Below are 15,127 nucleotides of genomic sequence, written 5' to 3'. Positions count from 1 at the left end.
GGATACATTTTAGGAAAAATTCCAATACCTTGCAAATTTTTTAATCACCAGGGATACATATTGTTAAAATATATTAAAAATCTTTTAGTTTCTTACTGCTTTATGAAAAAGTCTTCTGTATATATAAAGTGCTTATGAAACACTTAATTTTTCACTATAAGACTCTTTTAAAAACACCTCTCGGACTAGAGGCCCTGGGAAACCATGGTGAGCAATGTTCTAATTACCCTTATTATAACACAACCTTTTGGCACTTGAAATGCTTTGCTTCTGAAGAAGGATGTTAGAAAGAGGAGACCCGGGAATTTGAAATGGAATCTGTTTAATCTAAAAGACAGATGATTATCATGCCAAACATTTAAAGACACAAAAATGATCACACATTTACTAACAAAAATGTACCACTAGCTTGTGCCTCACAGAGAAAGTACAGAGAAGCAGGCAGCCTAGATGCACTCAGGCTTTATCTGAGTACTGTGCTCCATCCAAGGGATTTATGCATGCGAACAATTCCAATTATGTTGCAGGCATTTCATATTTTCTCATTGACACTTGTATATTAGTTAATGCTGTCTATTCTACAGATGATACTGTAGACCCCTTCTCAACAAAACTAAGATGACCCAAACCTCTTCAAATATTTCTAATCAATTTTCAAGCTTTTGCTTTCTTTTGTTTCTGTGTTGGGAAACCCCAGTAATAGACTCTTGCCAACTTGTTTATTGTGTACTATCCATGCCTGTCTGTTATTTCAATCCTAACTCTGCCTTCCCACTCAGTGCCAGAGATTGTTACAACTGTATGAAGCAGAAGAGATGACCTGTGAGGTTTTTTCCCAGGCTGCTGCTATTGCTATCACAGCTCCATTGGGTGACTGAAAAGAGGTTCCCTCCAGAAACGAAGCATCGTACCTCCATGACAAGCAATAGCCCCTAAGGTCCACTTTTACTCAGCTCCTTCAGAAAGCAATGCAGGACACTGCAACTAGCCCTTCCTCTGCCTCATATACAAATGACCCTTTTACCATTACATTTATAGCCAAAGGCCAAGGGGTGGGAGGAAAGAGGTGGAGAAGGGGCATCATGAATAATTTAAATAAAAGGGGGGAAGGGTTGGAAGGTCTCTGATTGCTTTCCATTACACCACTGTAATTCCTATGTAACACAACTGAACTGAATGGGTCTAAAATGGGGTAAGTAAGATCAGATTCTGGGGTGGGATGGGGTTTCACTGCTTTGATCCTTTAATACAATTGCATACAGACCCATTAGCTGCTTTTATCTGGGTGTGGTAGAACCAATGGGGCTGTGGCCTGCCCACCCAAACTATTTTTTAATATAATTATTAAATAACATTATTTAATGTAGTAGCATTGCATCAAACATCAGCCGTTACACTGTGATGTTTAGAAGTCCCTAAATGTCTGTTGTACCAGAACCCTATTAACCCCGTCTAGCTTTCACTGATGAAAGGAACACCACAAATTTGATTTGTGCTCTGACAAAAATTCTCCCTCCTTCTATTATTTAACTAGTTAATCTATACACAGAAAGTCCCCTTGAAAGCATATACCTTCTGGAGGCACAAGAAACGTAGACACCAGTATACACTGAGAATGTCTGCAGTTCACACACCCTTTGAAAGAAAATTAAAGGTGATGGGGTCAGCACAGGGTCACAATGCCCTGCTTGAACCATCTGCATAGAAGATACTGGTTTTTCATTTATTTCTGGTGCATAACAATTTCCCCCCCAAAGATACTGCTAAAGAAAGTGGATTGGTTTCGCCCCATTGGGACCTTTATATTTCAAGATGCCTGAAACTCACTTGAAATTCTGATAATGGGGGAGAGACAAGCTGTCTTCTTGCTTTATTGCACTATTCCTTTTTCTATGCTGTTTGTGATGGAGGACTTTACAGCTTTTATAGTATATCATAGAAGATGAAACTGGAAATGTTGCAGTGGACTAGGATCGAGCACAAAAAATATATATAGATCTATTACAGTCTCAGGGATTGACTGACAACATGGACATTAGCTTCCAAAATAGTCGTGGGTCTGGAAAAATACAGATAACAGCATAAATCCACATGGCATGAAAAAGCCTACAATTCCACTAGCGAAAGCGCTGTATCCAAAGCATCTAAAACCACGGAGACAGCAAGCCCAGTAACTTGTTAGTTGTGCATTGTGTGCAAGAGTTTCAGATTCAATACAAACAAACAATGCAGTCTGAAATGGCATGGTGGACAGATGGGGAGAGGAGAAGGAACAGGAGAATGCTCTGAAAGCTCATGCAAAACAGAGACTGTTTCTAATTACGAGAAGCAATCATGACATTACCTCCAACCTACCGTCTATTGGACTCTTACCTTTTTGACATCCCTCACTAGATGATACAAAGTGTTGGATGGTCCATGTCTCTGTAAATGACAGATAAAGAAGCAAATATTTTTGCCTTATACAGAAGCCACGTAGGAGATCAAATGTAAAATCTGGAATGTGCTCCATTCATGTAAAGTTTTCCTGGTTAACCAGCCAACCAAACATACATATGCACTCCTTGAATAATCAGTAGCACTTCAGTCACACAAATTTATCCATTCTTTTCAAATAAACTACAACAGCATAGCTTTGTCCAACATCCTTCAGAAAATTCTCAGGCTCTCTCTTCTCAATTAATAGACATGTCCCAGGTTAGACAGTCAAAGAACAAGCCAGTCAAAGAGCAGATCTGTACCTTTGGCTTAAGGGCAGCACAGATACTAGTTTTTCTATTATGTGTATGAGTTGAGTCAAATATTTTAGGGTTTGATATTTGGAGACACTTTAACTTCTGGCCACAAGTAAATTTAGTAATATATGCCCCTGAGGCCCATAATGTGACAGCCTGTGATGGGGTACCTAATCCACACAGGCATACAAGGGGTTAATCATGCCCTGCCCCAGAAGGAGCAATGGAGGTGAGTCCTCTGAGCAGCCCAGAGAGGCTGCATGAAGCACAGCCAATCAGGGAGGAGTTGCAGGGAGCAACCAATCCAGGCCCAACTGGCTCAGATAAAAGAGAGCAGCAAGACAGAGTAGGATCAGTGGCTGCTGGGAGCCCATGGAATAAAGCCAGTGTCCCTGAAGGGCTGAGAGAACTCTAAGTACCTTGGACAGAGGGACAGGGGAGTGAGAGGGAGCTCCTGGCTTGCTGCTAGGACTGAGCTGCAGAGTGCCCAGACGTGAGGGCAAAGAAGGTGCTGGGGCCATGGGGAAGTGGCCCAGGGAAATAGAGTAGCATTGATGGAGGTTACAGGGGAGAAGCAGGAGGCTGTTATTTACAGAGTCCCTGGGTTCGGGTCTAGAGTAGTGGGTGGGACCGTGTCCCCCCCAGCTTGCTACTGGGGAAGAGGCTGGACAGTTGGATGGAGATATGCCCCCCCGGGAAGAGGGAAACACAGATGATGACCTAGCCATAGGGCTGAGTTGCAAAGAGGATGCTGTGGTTCTGGGAGCTGAGAGAGGAGCTGTAGGTGGGAGCAGAGACAGAGTGCCAGTGTGGAGACCACAGACATGGCTGTCAGCCTTGAGCTAATCCCCAACATGACCAGGAACAGGTGCCAGTCTGGCGGTGAGGGCTGAACCCTGTGACATACCCAATGAGGGCATGGATTTAAAACGTACAGGCAGAACAAAGCCTTGTATCCATGTATCATATCACAGCTCCTTTCAGTTGGACTGAAACAGAAATCATCAGAACCAGGCACTGATGTGAATTGGGAGTTTTCCCCAACAGCACCCAAATATACTTTTTTTGGCATGCTGTTATGATGATGGTGACAGAGGTGAGCGTTGGTGTAGGAAGTGCTGTAAGCAACTAGAGCAGTGCAATACTCACTCATTTGCTTTAAGGACTTTTGCTTTTTGGAGAATTACAAATTTTATTTCCAAAATGTCTAAGTAAAAACTCTTACTTTTGGGATTGCAAAAATGGTGAAATTTCGCATGATGGTATTACCAACTCCAAGCTTTCAAAAACCATGAGCCAGCCCCCACCCCATGAGATTTTTCTTAAAAATCAGAAGATTTACAAAACAATATATGTAGGGTTCTTTTTATAAGCTTTCTGGTGTTGGAATATTTAAGAGTACATATTTCAAAGCTTTTCTCTGCAACCATAAGGGCTAGAAACTTTGTTTTTCTAATAAAAGCTCTCATTCTCAGATAATAAAGCTGCAACTGCTGAACAGATTAAGAAAAACACCAAATATTGCCAACCTTGCTAAAAATTACAAGAGCTGGCAACACTGGAAAACTCAAACAAACATTCTATCTTCTCCAGGAATCTGGTATGTGCTGGAGTCATGTGGCACTGTCCTTCAGGTCCTACCTTGCCCATGACTCCCCTGCCAATGGCCTGTCTAAGCCCAAGGTCTATCATTACTGAACTACAACTCCCAGCAACCACCTAGTGCTGTCTGCAACTTCAGTGACCTTTATTTATCCACACTTCATAATGTGTGTTTAGACAGAGCAAGCAGGAAGCAATAGTGAATTCTCATGATAAGAGTCAAACCCAAGAAAACAATGTTGGCTTGTGATGTAAGGAAATGACAACTCATTTGTGGAGAAGGCGTAGACTGTGCTGTGCACCACTGGGTCATTCTAGGATAGGCAGATGGTGAAACACACGAACAAACAGATAGAAAATTTGCCTTAGCTTGGCCCTACCGTATTGTATAGTTCCTCTAGTCGGGAGAGGGTGAGAAACCGATGCATGCTTACTCCATTCTCAATGAGCAATTTCACAAAATCCACTCTGTCCAACACCAGAGCATCCAGCATTGCCTGCTCAAGGGATCCCACCTACAAAGGAAAGGATTCATTCAGCTTGTTCCCGGGTTTAGAGGACAGCCTTTAGATGCTACTGTCACTCTAGCATGGGGAGGATTTGGTGTTTTGACAGAATTCCCTTAGCTTGCTAAGCTTAGAAGGGGATCATCACATTTTCAAAACTATTTTGGTTTCCCTGTTTCAAGGTATCAGTACAAAAATGAAAAGATCAGTATGCTAAGATCAATACACTCTGATAAATTTGGATCAAGACCTATAAGCTGAAAGGTTCAGTTCTCAGGTAGCCAGTGACCAAGTCACTACCCTCGTCAGCTTTTCATTATTAGTTTCACTCTCTTGATAAACATTTTGTTTCTTTTGATTTTGTACTTTGTACTCATTCAGTCCTACCTCCTACTAAGTGAATATTGTCGCACAAGCAGCCAAGAAGGGTTTGAAACCAGGGAAGCAGAAATATTTAAACAGCATTTCCAACAAGGGCCAAATGCAACAGATAGGTCACATCCATTTTACGCACAGTCCAGGCTTTCTTCTGTTCTGTGGAGGTACTTTGTACCTGCAGCTTTTAGCTTGTGAACTGGATTTACACAATAGATTTTACACAGATTGCCACTGTGATTTTGTGATGGAGAGAGACATCAGTAGCTGTTTGGAATCACCTAATCCAGGTTTCCCTCTTAAATCTCTGCTGCATGTGTTTTGCACGCTCATTTCCAATAGAGAATGCAAGAGAAATATTGAGGTTAACTGAAAAACTGACTAACAAGGCTCCTTTGCAAATCCCGACTTTGTGAGTAGCAAGAACTGGAGAATACATTTAAAATAAAAATTCAACAAATGTATTTAAACATAGGCAATATTCTTTGATACAATTGCTCTGGGGGTCTCACATTGTGGTAGTTTGTGTCTGATGACACCTGATAGGTATCTAACTTAAATTTACTACATCATGTACTACAACATGACAGATTATCATAAGTATTAGCATACAATGTCGTGTGGATGTTTAGAAAAGTTTTAAAAAAATCTCACTTTCCCCTTAACTATATTTTAATGTTTTTTTTTTTGCATACAAAAAGGTATGCAGCAGACACTCACTGGTAGTTTGTAGAACAAATTTTAATATAGCTTAGTTTTTGTTGTTTATCTCATGGAAGGCGTGGCCAGTGGATGCGATGATCTGGATGCATCACTAAATGGCATCATTTCCTTTAAGAAGAGCAGGGCACTTTTGTGATCTATCCTGCCTTCAGTAGCTCTGACCAGGGAAACTTGAGATGGACTTGAACATGTCTCAGTATGTTGTAAACCCCATATTAGTCTGTTTTTAAAAAAAAATGCATTCACTTTCATGTCAGATTTTAAGCGTTTTCTGCAGACGATGGTATATACTGTACCGGCCACTGTTGCCCATAAATAAAGATCTGACTGCGAGCGATGTCTACTCTGTTCCAGGCCAAAGCTAGGCTCAGTTGGTCTGGAGCAGACGCATTAGCTCCTGTATATAAACAGACAGGGAGAAAAAAAAAAAAGGCATACTTTAGACCCGGTCAATGGCCCAACACTAGAATATGAAGTCTCTTCACTTAGTCAGAACTCCCACCGATGTCAATGGCAATTGTTCCTGAGTAAGAACTTCAGAACTGGGCCCTATATTATGAAACACAACCCTTCCCCTGCGCTCCTGCAATAAAATGCTTATATAGCACTTTTCACCTTTGCAAAGATTAATAAATTATGCCTCAGCACCCTTGTGAAATACAAGTACAATATCCACTCAAATAAGGACCAGAAATAGAACCCAGTTGTCCTGACTGTCTCCTGCTCCAATTGCAAGATCATATACGCAGGGGCATGTGCCCAATCTACAATGTCAATCTTGTACCTGCCTTGACTGATTACGTATGAAGAAGCCTCCACTTTCTATGCATAATAGTGCTGGATACCTGAGGGTTCTGTATTATAAGAAGGATTTGTATTACCCACAAAGAAAACGTTTGCATTATACCTTCTTTTACCAGTATGGATGAACAGCAAGTCCCATAGCAGAGAAATTCATATGAGCAAGCATGACATATAGCTGATAATGAAATGTAATATTACTTTCTTTAAGTAAGAGAGTATGCAGCTAAGGCTTATGAGAGGGTTGTTGTTTTTGGAAAGGCAGAGTTCTTCACTTCAGTTTTAACTGATTTTGTGGGACACTCCTGATCTGCTCTTTTTTTTTAAAAATGTTCTGCTAAGGATTTCAGGGTTATTGAGTGGATTTGTAACCAAAAACAATATCTGAACTTCGGTAGTCATAATGAGAATTAGTATTAATGAACTGATCAGCAAAATAAATAAGAGCCCTTTGATTTTGCTGGTAGGCAGGGCCTCGATGAGGCAGCATTTTTCTATATGGGTTACTTACTGTATTGGTTCATTTTATTATCTGGCAAATGTGCTGAACACCAGGATGTGATATTTGAATGAAACAGATGGTCTCTCCAGGGTGTTCTTACTTTACATCAAAATCAGTCCGTCAGTTAGTAAACCAACTGGGCACAGGCATCTTGATTCCCTGTCTTTCATGAGAGCCATGAATGTGGAAGGAAACCTGACCCAGGCAGAGGAGTTGCTCTGAGAGCCATCATATGGTTCTTGTTGCTAGGAAACCCCTTCATTTGTCTGTCCACATCAGAGGGCTGCCTTCTTCAGTGTGTGATTGTTTAGATTATGCTGCTAATACATCAAAGGAAAACAAAATCAAAGGTGTAGAACATTTATACAAAATAGCATATGGGCTATGGATGCAGTTTAGTCCATTTTTTTCCATGATGCACTGATTACTTTTAATAGATAAAGAAAATTCAAACAATTTAAGATTAAATTCCAAGCAGCACTAAGAACAAGAAACAAAAATGTCCACTGGAGTAAGAAACATCCTTTCCAACATGTATGAAATGGGCAAAACCAAGCAAATATTTTAGAAAAGCCACTGCAATTGTGGATACAGATTCACCTATAACTCCAATAGATGCCATCTGCTTTTGGCACTCTAGGAAACTAAGAACGGCCATACTGGGTCAGACTAAAGGTCCATCTAGCCCAATATCCTGTCTTCCACCAGTGGTCAATGCCAGGTGCCCGAGAGGGAATGAACAGAACAGGTAATCATCAAGTGATCCAGCCCCTGTCACCCATTCCCATCTTCTGGCAAACAGAAGACACCATCCCTACCCATCCTGGCTAATAGTCATTTATGGAACTATTCTCCATGAACTTATCTAGTTCTTTTTTGAACCCTGTTATAGTCTTGGCCTTCACAACATCCTCTGGCAAGGAGTTTCACAGACTGTGCGCTGTGTGAAAAATTTAAAAATTAACCAGTTTGCCTACTCCCAAGACTGATTCTATAGGTAGGATTCCCTCATTCTCATGTGTTGCTGCAGCATAAAGAAATCAATGTCAAAGAATAAATTGGAAATGCAAAAATAGGGCACAGTAAACACAGTATCCACACCTCTCATTCATCTGCTAGTCTGGACACTAAAGGTATCACTCGTTTTGATACTATCTGTGGTGAGGTACTAGCATTTCTATTCCCTGCTGCTTCTCTGCTTTTATGCAGTGCCACTGACAGCTTCCCCAAAGGAAGGCAAAACTTTGAATTCAGCCCCCTCTAGAAAAGGGGGCCACTCCTTGGAGCTCAGAATCAAGAGTGTCAGCAGCACGTAAAGGCAAACACAGACCCGTGCATACAATGGTAATCCAGAGAATAGCAACATTTGTGGCTATTATTTGGTAGTAATTTGCCTGACTGGTGAATATTGTGTCCTGGATTATTAGCATTCTCCTTAAATCAAAGTACTTACGTTTCTCACCAACAAGTTTATCTGTGAACTTCCTGGTGCAAACCACATTGTATGGGTATATCTGCAAAGTACTCACCAAGGACCTGTTACAACAAACACTACTGAGAATAGTTTTATTGAAGCCAAGCTCCACACATGGAAGAGTTTGCAGGACAAGACCCTATATTCCCAAACAGACCCTCTGAGAGCAATTCCGGGCCCCAGGACAGCTGTGCTGCCTGGTGCGCTCTTCCAGCACGGCCAGGGTCTCCCCATGCCTGCTTGGCTGCCTTCGCTGCTGCTGGTACCACCCCGCACGCGCCTAAGAGCCCTGCGGCCCTCACAGGTGATTTAAAAGGGCCCGGGGATCCCAGCCCCTGGGACCTTTTAAATCGCCTGGGCCCCTGGGCAATTGCCCCCATTCCCTCCGCCCCTTTGTTGGCAGGCCTGTTCCCAAACTCCTATTCCAGCGGACACTTTTCGGTTCTATTCAGGTTCTCATCATTGTGGTATCTGAGTGCCTTCCAGTAGTGTCACATGACTAACATCTGTCATGTGTGGTTCATTCTTCCTCTCATCCTCTGCTCACAGGGAAAAATTATCTTTGCAGTGTGATGTTCTGTTTCGGAAGGATTTTTGTTTTTTAATGTACACACTGCTGTGGGTTTATAGTAGAAGAGGGGAAGAAGTGGAAGGTGGTGAGGTCTATGATGGTCCTTAATTTCCATGGGAGTTAATTCCACAGTCCTAGACTGGCCCCTTGGAAAACTCTGTCTCCAGCACAGATGAGCTTTACCTTTATGGTAGAAAATTCCATTGTGCCCAGGGAGTAGAGTTGTAAACCACAGTCCTCATCCCGGAGCTTTAGGTGATCTTTTAGATATCCTGGGTATGGGCAACTGAGTACCTTGAAAATAAGGACTGAGACCTTGAACTTGACTTGATGATCTAGGAGAAGTCAGTAGAGAAAGCAGAGGACTCCTTTGATGTGCTTATGGTAGCTTGTGTTGCTGAGGAGACATACTGCAGCATCCTGTACTAGCTGGAATTTCCTAGAGACACAGTGCTCAGTGTAAAACCTGTGATGGATTCTCTGGGATAGTCTCTCTCTCTTTTTTTTTTTATGTTCATCATCAAGAATCTAGAGGGGGTGCCCCCGAGACATTGCATTGTCCAGATAACCATGTCTGAAGGAGAATCCAAAAAGAATTGGAAAAAGAAAAAGAATCCTCACTTCGTCCCTCATGCTTTTCAGCACAACTTCATGTCAAACATTCTCTCTGTTCCAGCATTTCATTAGAATTGAAGGGTGTTAGATTAGAAAAATAACAATCCACATTAACTCCTCTGTATCTTCTAGTGCATTTGTATTTTGCACAGCTCAAAGAAAATTACTGACACTTAAAAAAAATTGACAATAACAATTATATTAATAAGTAGGGGAGCAGTTAACAGACTCCCGCCTATCTCTGAAACATAATGTACTGAGCTAATGCCATGTCCTTTTGTGTCAACTGTGCAGTGATTTCATGGCTGACAGACCCATCACACTGTGCCTTCCAGGACAATCAGATGCTACACTATGGATGCTCTGTAAGCAGGAATCATGACTTATTCACAAGCTGGAAGGAGTGCACAGGCTCCAGGTTTGCATTAGCCTAGCAAATGGTTCAGTGAACATAACAGTGAATTATGTGGCAGTAATGTCATAATGAGTATATACCATACAGTGTGCCTCTTTCAAAATATTAACAGTTCAGACGTTGAAAGGACTTGGGCAGCCCTATGTGTCCATTGGATGGAAACATGACTGTGTTGTCAACGTTCTTCAGGCGTTGCAACAGCCTTGTGATCCTGCAGGACCCAGCCTTTCCCTTGTAGTGTATTATGAACTGAGGATATTCGATACACACAAAAACCAGGCATTTGTAGTACTAATCACAGGATGTTGCCTTTAACTTTCCTGTCATACTTTCTTCCTGGAAAAAGCAGCTCTAAGAGCACAAAATCAGTTGCCACTGTTGTTAAACGTAGGCAAACGTAGACCACATGATCTGTAGCAAGAAAATTACTTTCCAAAAAATCATACAACTGCAAATCTACTTCCCACATGTTCAAGTGGCTCTTGGAACAATGTGTTGTTGTAGCGCCTGGGCAATAAAACCTGAAAACTGGTCTGGATACGTTCTCTGCCTTATAGGAGATCACCTTAAAGCAAGGTGATGCTGAAGACATGATTAAGCAAAGTGCAGGTCTTTCATGGCTCTTTAGAACAAACAAGGAAACAATCTCTCAAACTCTGTACAAGCTTTTACTATGTGAAATGTTTGAGGCAAGAGAGTTTCTGCACTATAAGGAAATGTATCTGACTCCATCTTAAAAGGCAATGAGCTGGTAGCAAGACTCACTATAGGCAAGAATTGATGCTGCTCTGCCTCCAACCCTCCTACCTTCTACCATTCCCTATGAACTCATTGTGCGTGGTGGGACTATTAATTAGCATTTATATAGCACCGAACCAGTGGTGGGCAAGGGTTACAAAATCCTTCTCAATGATAGTGTGACAAATCAGCCAGTAATCACTCTCCCTTCCCTCTTTTGCTTTCTTGATATAGCTGTAAAGATGGGCCACAACTAAAACCCTGTATCCAAACATCCTTGAATTTCAGGATAATTCAGGTCCAATCTTAGACAACTGAAAATTATTTTAGACTTGGAGATTTTACTTAGCTGAACACATTGATTTTAAAAAAGTCACACATTCCCTACATTTTCCTGTTCTCCTTTATGATCAAAAAAACTTGATGTTAACAAGAAGATATGTGATATAACATAGAATCCAGAAAATGTCTCTTCTTTCATACTCTTCATAGCCAGAAATCAAGCAATTTTCGAATGGCATAAAAGATTGAAGATGGAGTGTTCAAACTGAAAATTTTAGCTCTTCAAACTCTTGAGCGAAATATCAGTGCAGGCTTCAGCATGCTACAAAACCATGGATATCAGCAAAGCATGAAAAGAGATGTAAATAAATTATCCTCAGAGGATCAACCTCCTTTTGAGATAACAGAAGATCACTTCGAGGAAAATGCTGTCTTATACTACCAATATGGACGAAGAGGCAACACCTTTACATTTACTGAGAAAGAAGAAGATATGAATAGATGATACTTGCAAAAATGATATTCTGGACCAGACAGGACCCCTGCAGGGTATATATCCTGATCACAAACTTAGTATTACAGCAGGAGCTGGTACTGCAAATAAACTTTTAAAATAGAGAATGACCCTTCCCTGGCTAATAAATCATCCTCTTTGGCTGCACAGAGAATTACATTGTAGGAGAAGCACTACTGAGGTTGAAGTCTTTGGGGAATACATGTTGGGATTCAAACCTTGGAAAAATACCTGAAAAAAGCAGAATGTCAAATTTAAGGAGCTAATTTGTGACCTACTAACAAAGAGGGATGAAGAACTGCAGTTTCTGTGATTGCCTTAATAGCAAATGTCAAGTTTTCACACTTTAGGTAGAGTATAGTGGAAGGATCCTGTTAAAATCATTAAGAACAGAATAAAATTTTGAAATCATGTATTTCCTGGGTTTGGGATTTTTATTTATTTAAGCAAGGGATGATTTTTGGTTTCTTTGGACCAACTTCTTTTCCTTAATTCTGTGTGAAAATGTCCATAATGCCTTGAGGTTTTAACTACACTTATTACTATGGAGTAGCAGCAAAACATTCATGTTAACCACAAACCAAATGGCATCTGTGTTAAAAATAAAGAGATACAGAAATGTTATTAGAAAAGCTTTTGGTTGGTTGCTTCTATTTTTTTTTTAAAAACATAAAAGAAAAATCTACCACTGTCATAAGAAAATGTCTGCTCATTTCCTTGGTTGGCAGTCACCAACCCAGAGTAGTATTTTTACAGTCACACATTTGCACGTGCCCAATGCTCTGGTGTTTAAATAGTAAAATTATTTAAACAGAACATTGGTAGTTTACTGTTCTGTGCAGACTTCTCTTACACGTTTGGAAGGAAAAAAACGGTTACTTACTTTCTCGTAACTGTTGTTCTTCGAGATATGTTGTGAACATCCATTCCACATTAGGTGTGCGCGCGCCGCGTGCTCGAGTGTCGGAAACTTTTTCCCTTAGCAGCTCCCGGTGGGCCGGCGGGCCCCCCGAGTGGTGCCCCTGCGCCCCACATATATACCCCCGCCGGCCTGACCCCCTCCAGTTCCTTCTTGCCTGCGACTCTGACAGAGGGATAGGAGGGTGGGTGGTGGAATGGACGTGAACAACACATCTCAAAGAACAACAGTTATGAGAAAGCAAGTAACCGTTTTTTCTTCTTTGAGTGCTTGTTCACGTCCATTCCACATTAGGTGATTTTCAAGCTTACCTCTGGTGGAGGGTAGGAGTCATGGAACAACTGCTCGGAGGACCACTCTGCCAACTGCCGCGTCCTTTCTGGCCTGCTGGTTGACCTCATAGTAGGTCGTGAAGGTGTGCACCGAGGACCAGGTGGATGCTCTGCAGATCTTCTGGATCGGGACCTGTGCCAGGAACGCCGCGGAAGTCGCTTGCGCCCTGGTTGAGTGGGCCGTGACCGCGGGGGCTGGAATACCTGCGAGCTCATAGCACTCCCGGCTGCAGCTTGTAATCCAAGACAAAATCCGCTGCGCCGACACTGGGAGGCCTTTTAACCTCTCGGCCACAGCCATAAACAGCTGCGTGGATTTGCAAAAGGGCTTGGTGAGCTCCAAATAGAACGCTAGCGCTCGACGCACATCCAAGGCGTGCAAAGCTGCGGTGACTCGGGACCGTATGGGGTTTCGGGAAGAACACCGGCAGATAAATGTCCTGGCCCAGATGGAATTGGGACACCACCTTAGGGAGGAACTTGGGGTGCGGCCGGAGCTGCACCTTGTCCTTGTGAAATACTGTGTATGGTGGCTCAGAGGTGAGGGCCCTCAGTTCAGACACCCTTCTGGCCGAGGTAATGGCAACCAGAAACGCCACCTTCCAGGAAAGGTGGAGGAGAGAACAGGTAGCGAGGGGCTTGAAAGGAGGTCCCATGAGTTTAGAAAGGACCAGGTTAAGGTTCCATGGAGGGACTGGGGGGCGTCCAACCCTTTAAGGAACTGCCCCACCATTGGGTGGGAAAACACCGAGCCCCCCGAGAACCCCGGATGGAAGGCAGAGATGGCCGCCAGGTGCACTCTGAGTGAGGATGGGGCTAGCCCTTGCTGCTTGAGCAGGAGGTACTCCAGAATGGCCTGCACTGGGGCCTGGCCCGGCTGCACCTGTAGGGGTTCACACCAACACAAGAACCTTTTCCACTTGGCACTAAGTTCAAACAGGGGGAAGCGATGTGTACCAGTGTTGGCGGGCCCAGGCTGGGGCGATGAGGATCACTGCCGCCCTGTCCCTGCACACCTTGAGCAGGACCTTGTGCACCAAGGGGAGTGGGGGGTAGGCATACATCAAGCCCCCTCTCCATGGGATCGCAAACGCGTCCGCGAGTGAGCCCGGGCTGCGGCCCTGGAATGAACAGAACTGCGGGCACTGGGCATTGGCACTGGTGGCAAACAGATCTACCCGTGGAAACCCCCACCTGTGGAAGAGCGAAAGCACGACGTCAGCCCTGAGTGTCCACTCGTGCCATACGGTACGACCTACTGAGGGAGTCCGCCAGCTCGTTCCGCACCCCCCGGGAGATAGGATGCCTCGAGGTGAATCACATGGGCTATGCAAAGGTCCCAGAGGAAGAGAGCCTCGCGACAGAGTGGCGAGGAATGAACCCCGCCCTGCTTGTTTATATAAAACATGGCAGTAGTGTTGTCTGTCAGAACTGTCACGCTCAGAGTGGCGTGAAAGGTCTGGTAGCGAGACGAACCGCCCTGAGCTCCTTCACGTCGATATGGAGCGACCGCTCTGCCTTGGACCACAACCCCTGCATCATGAGGTCCCCCAGGTGAGCTCTCCATCCGTGGTCTGATGTGTCCGTCACCAGCGTCAGGTCCGGAAGTGGGGCGGCAAAGGGGATGCCTTCGCAAACCACAGGCTGGGACTGCCACCACAGCACGGAGTCCAGCACATCCCTTGGGGCTGTCACTACCAAGTCCAGGGGGTCCCTGCCTGGGCGGTACACATGAGCGAGCCACGCCTGCAGAGTCCTGAGTCTCAGTCTGGCATGCCTGACCACGTGCGTGCATGCTGCCATGTGGCCCAGCAACCGCAGGCAGCACCTGGCCATTGTTGTTGGAAACTGGCACAGGGAGGCCACTGCTTGTTGGATAGCCTGGAATCGGGATACCGGAAGGCTTGCCCTGGCCTACACCGCGTCCAGGACTGCCCCAATGAATTCCACTCTCTGTGTGCGGACGAGCATGGACTTGGGGATGTTGACCAGGAGCCCCAGCTCGTGGAACAATCTCAGGGCC

At 43.8% G+C, this 15,127-nt stretch overlaps 1 protein-coding gene across 6 annotated transcripts in view; it reads right to left on the bottom strand.

The window, feature by feature from the left end:
- TRPM3 (transient receptor potential cation channel subfamily M member 3) overlaps positions 1–15,127 on the bottom strand; it is a 592,300-nt gene that overhangs the window by 65,135 nt on the left and 512,038 nt on the right. For all 6 annotated transcript variants that reach the window (XM_037903066.2, XM_043547000.1, XM_043546999.1 and 3 more), the window contains exons 10-12: positions 6,238–6,338; positions 4,718–4,852; positions 2,374–2,424 (exon numbers count right to left, since the gene is read on the bottom strand). In XM_037903066.2, the coding sequence (XP_037758994.2) occupies positions 2,374–2,424; positions 4,718–4,852; positions 6,238–6,338 (287 nt within the window). The remainder of the gene's footprint in view (positions 1–2,373; positions 2,425–4,717; positions 4,853–6,237; positions 6,339–15,127) is intronic.

This window comes from Chelonia mydas, chromosome 5, assembly GCF_015237465.2.
Source record: "Chelonia mydas isolate rCheMyd1 chromosome 5, rCheMyd1.pri.v2, whole genome shotgun sequence".
Classification (NCBI taxonomy): Eukaryota; Metazoa; Chordata; order Testudines; family Cheloniidae; genus Chelonia; species Chelonia mydas.
This window is presented reverse-complemented; position numbering and strand designations above follow the sequence as displayed.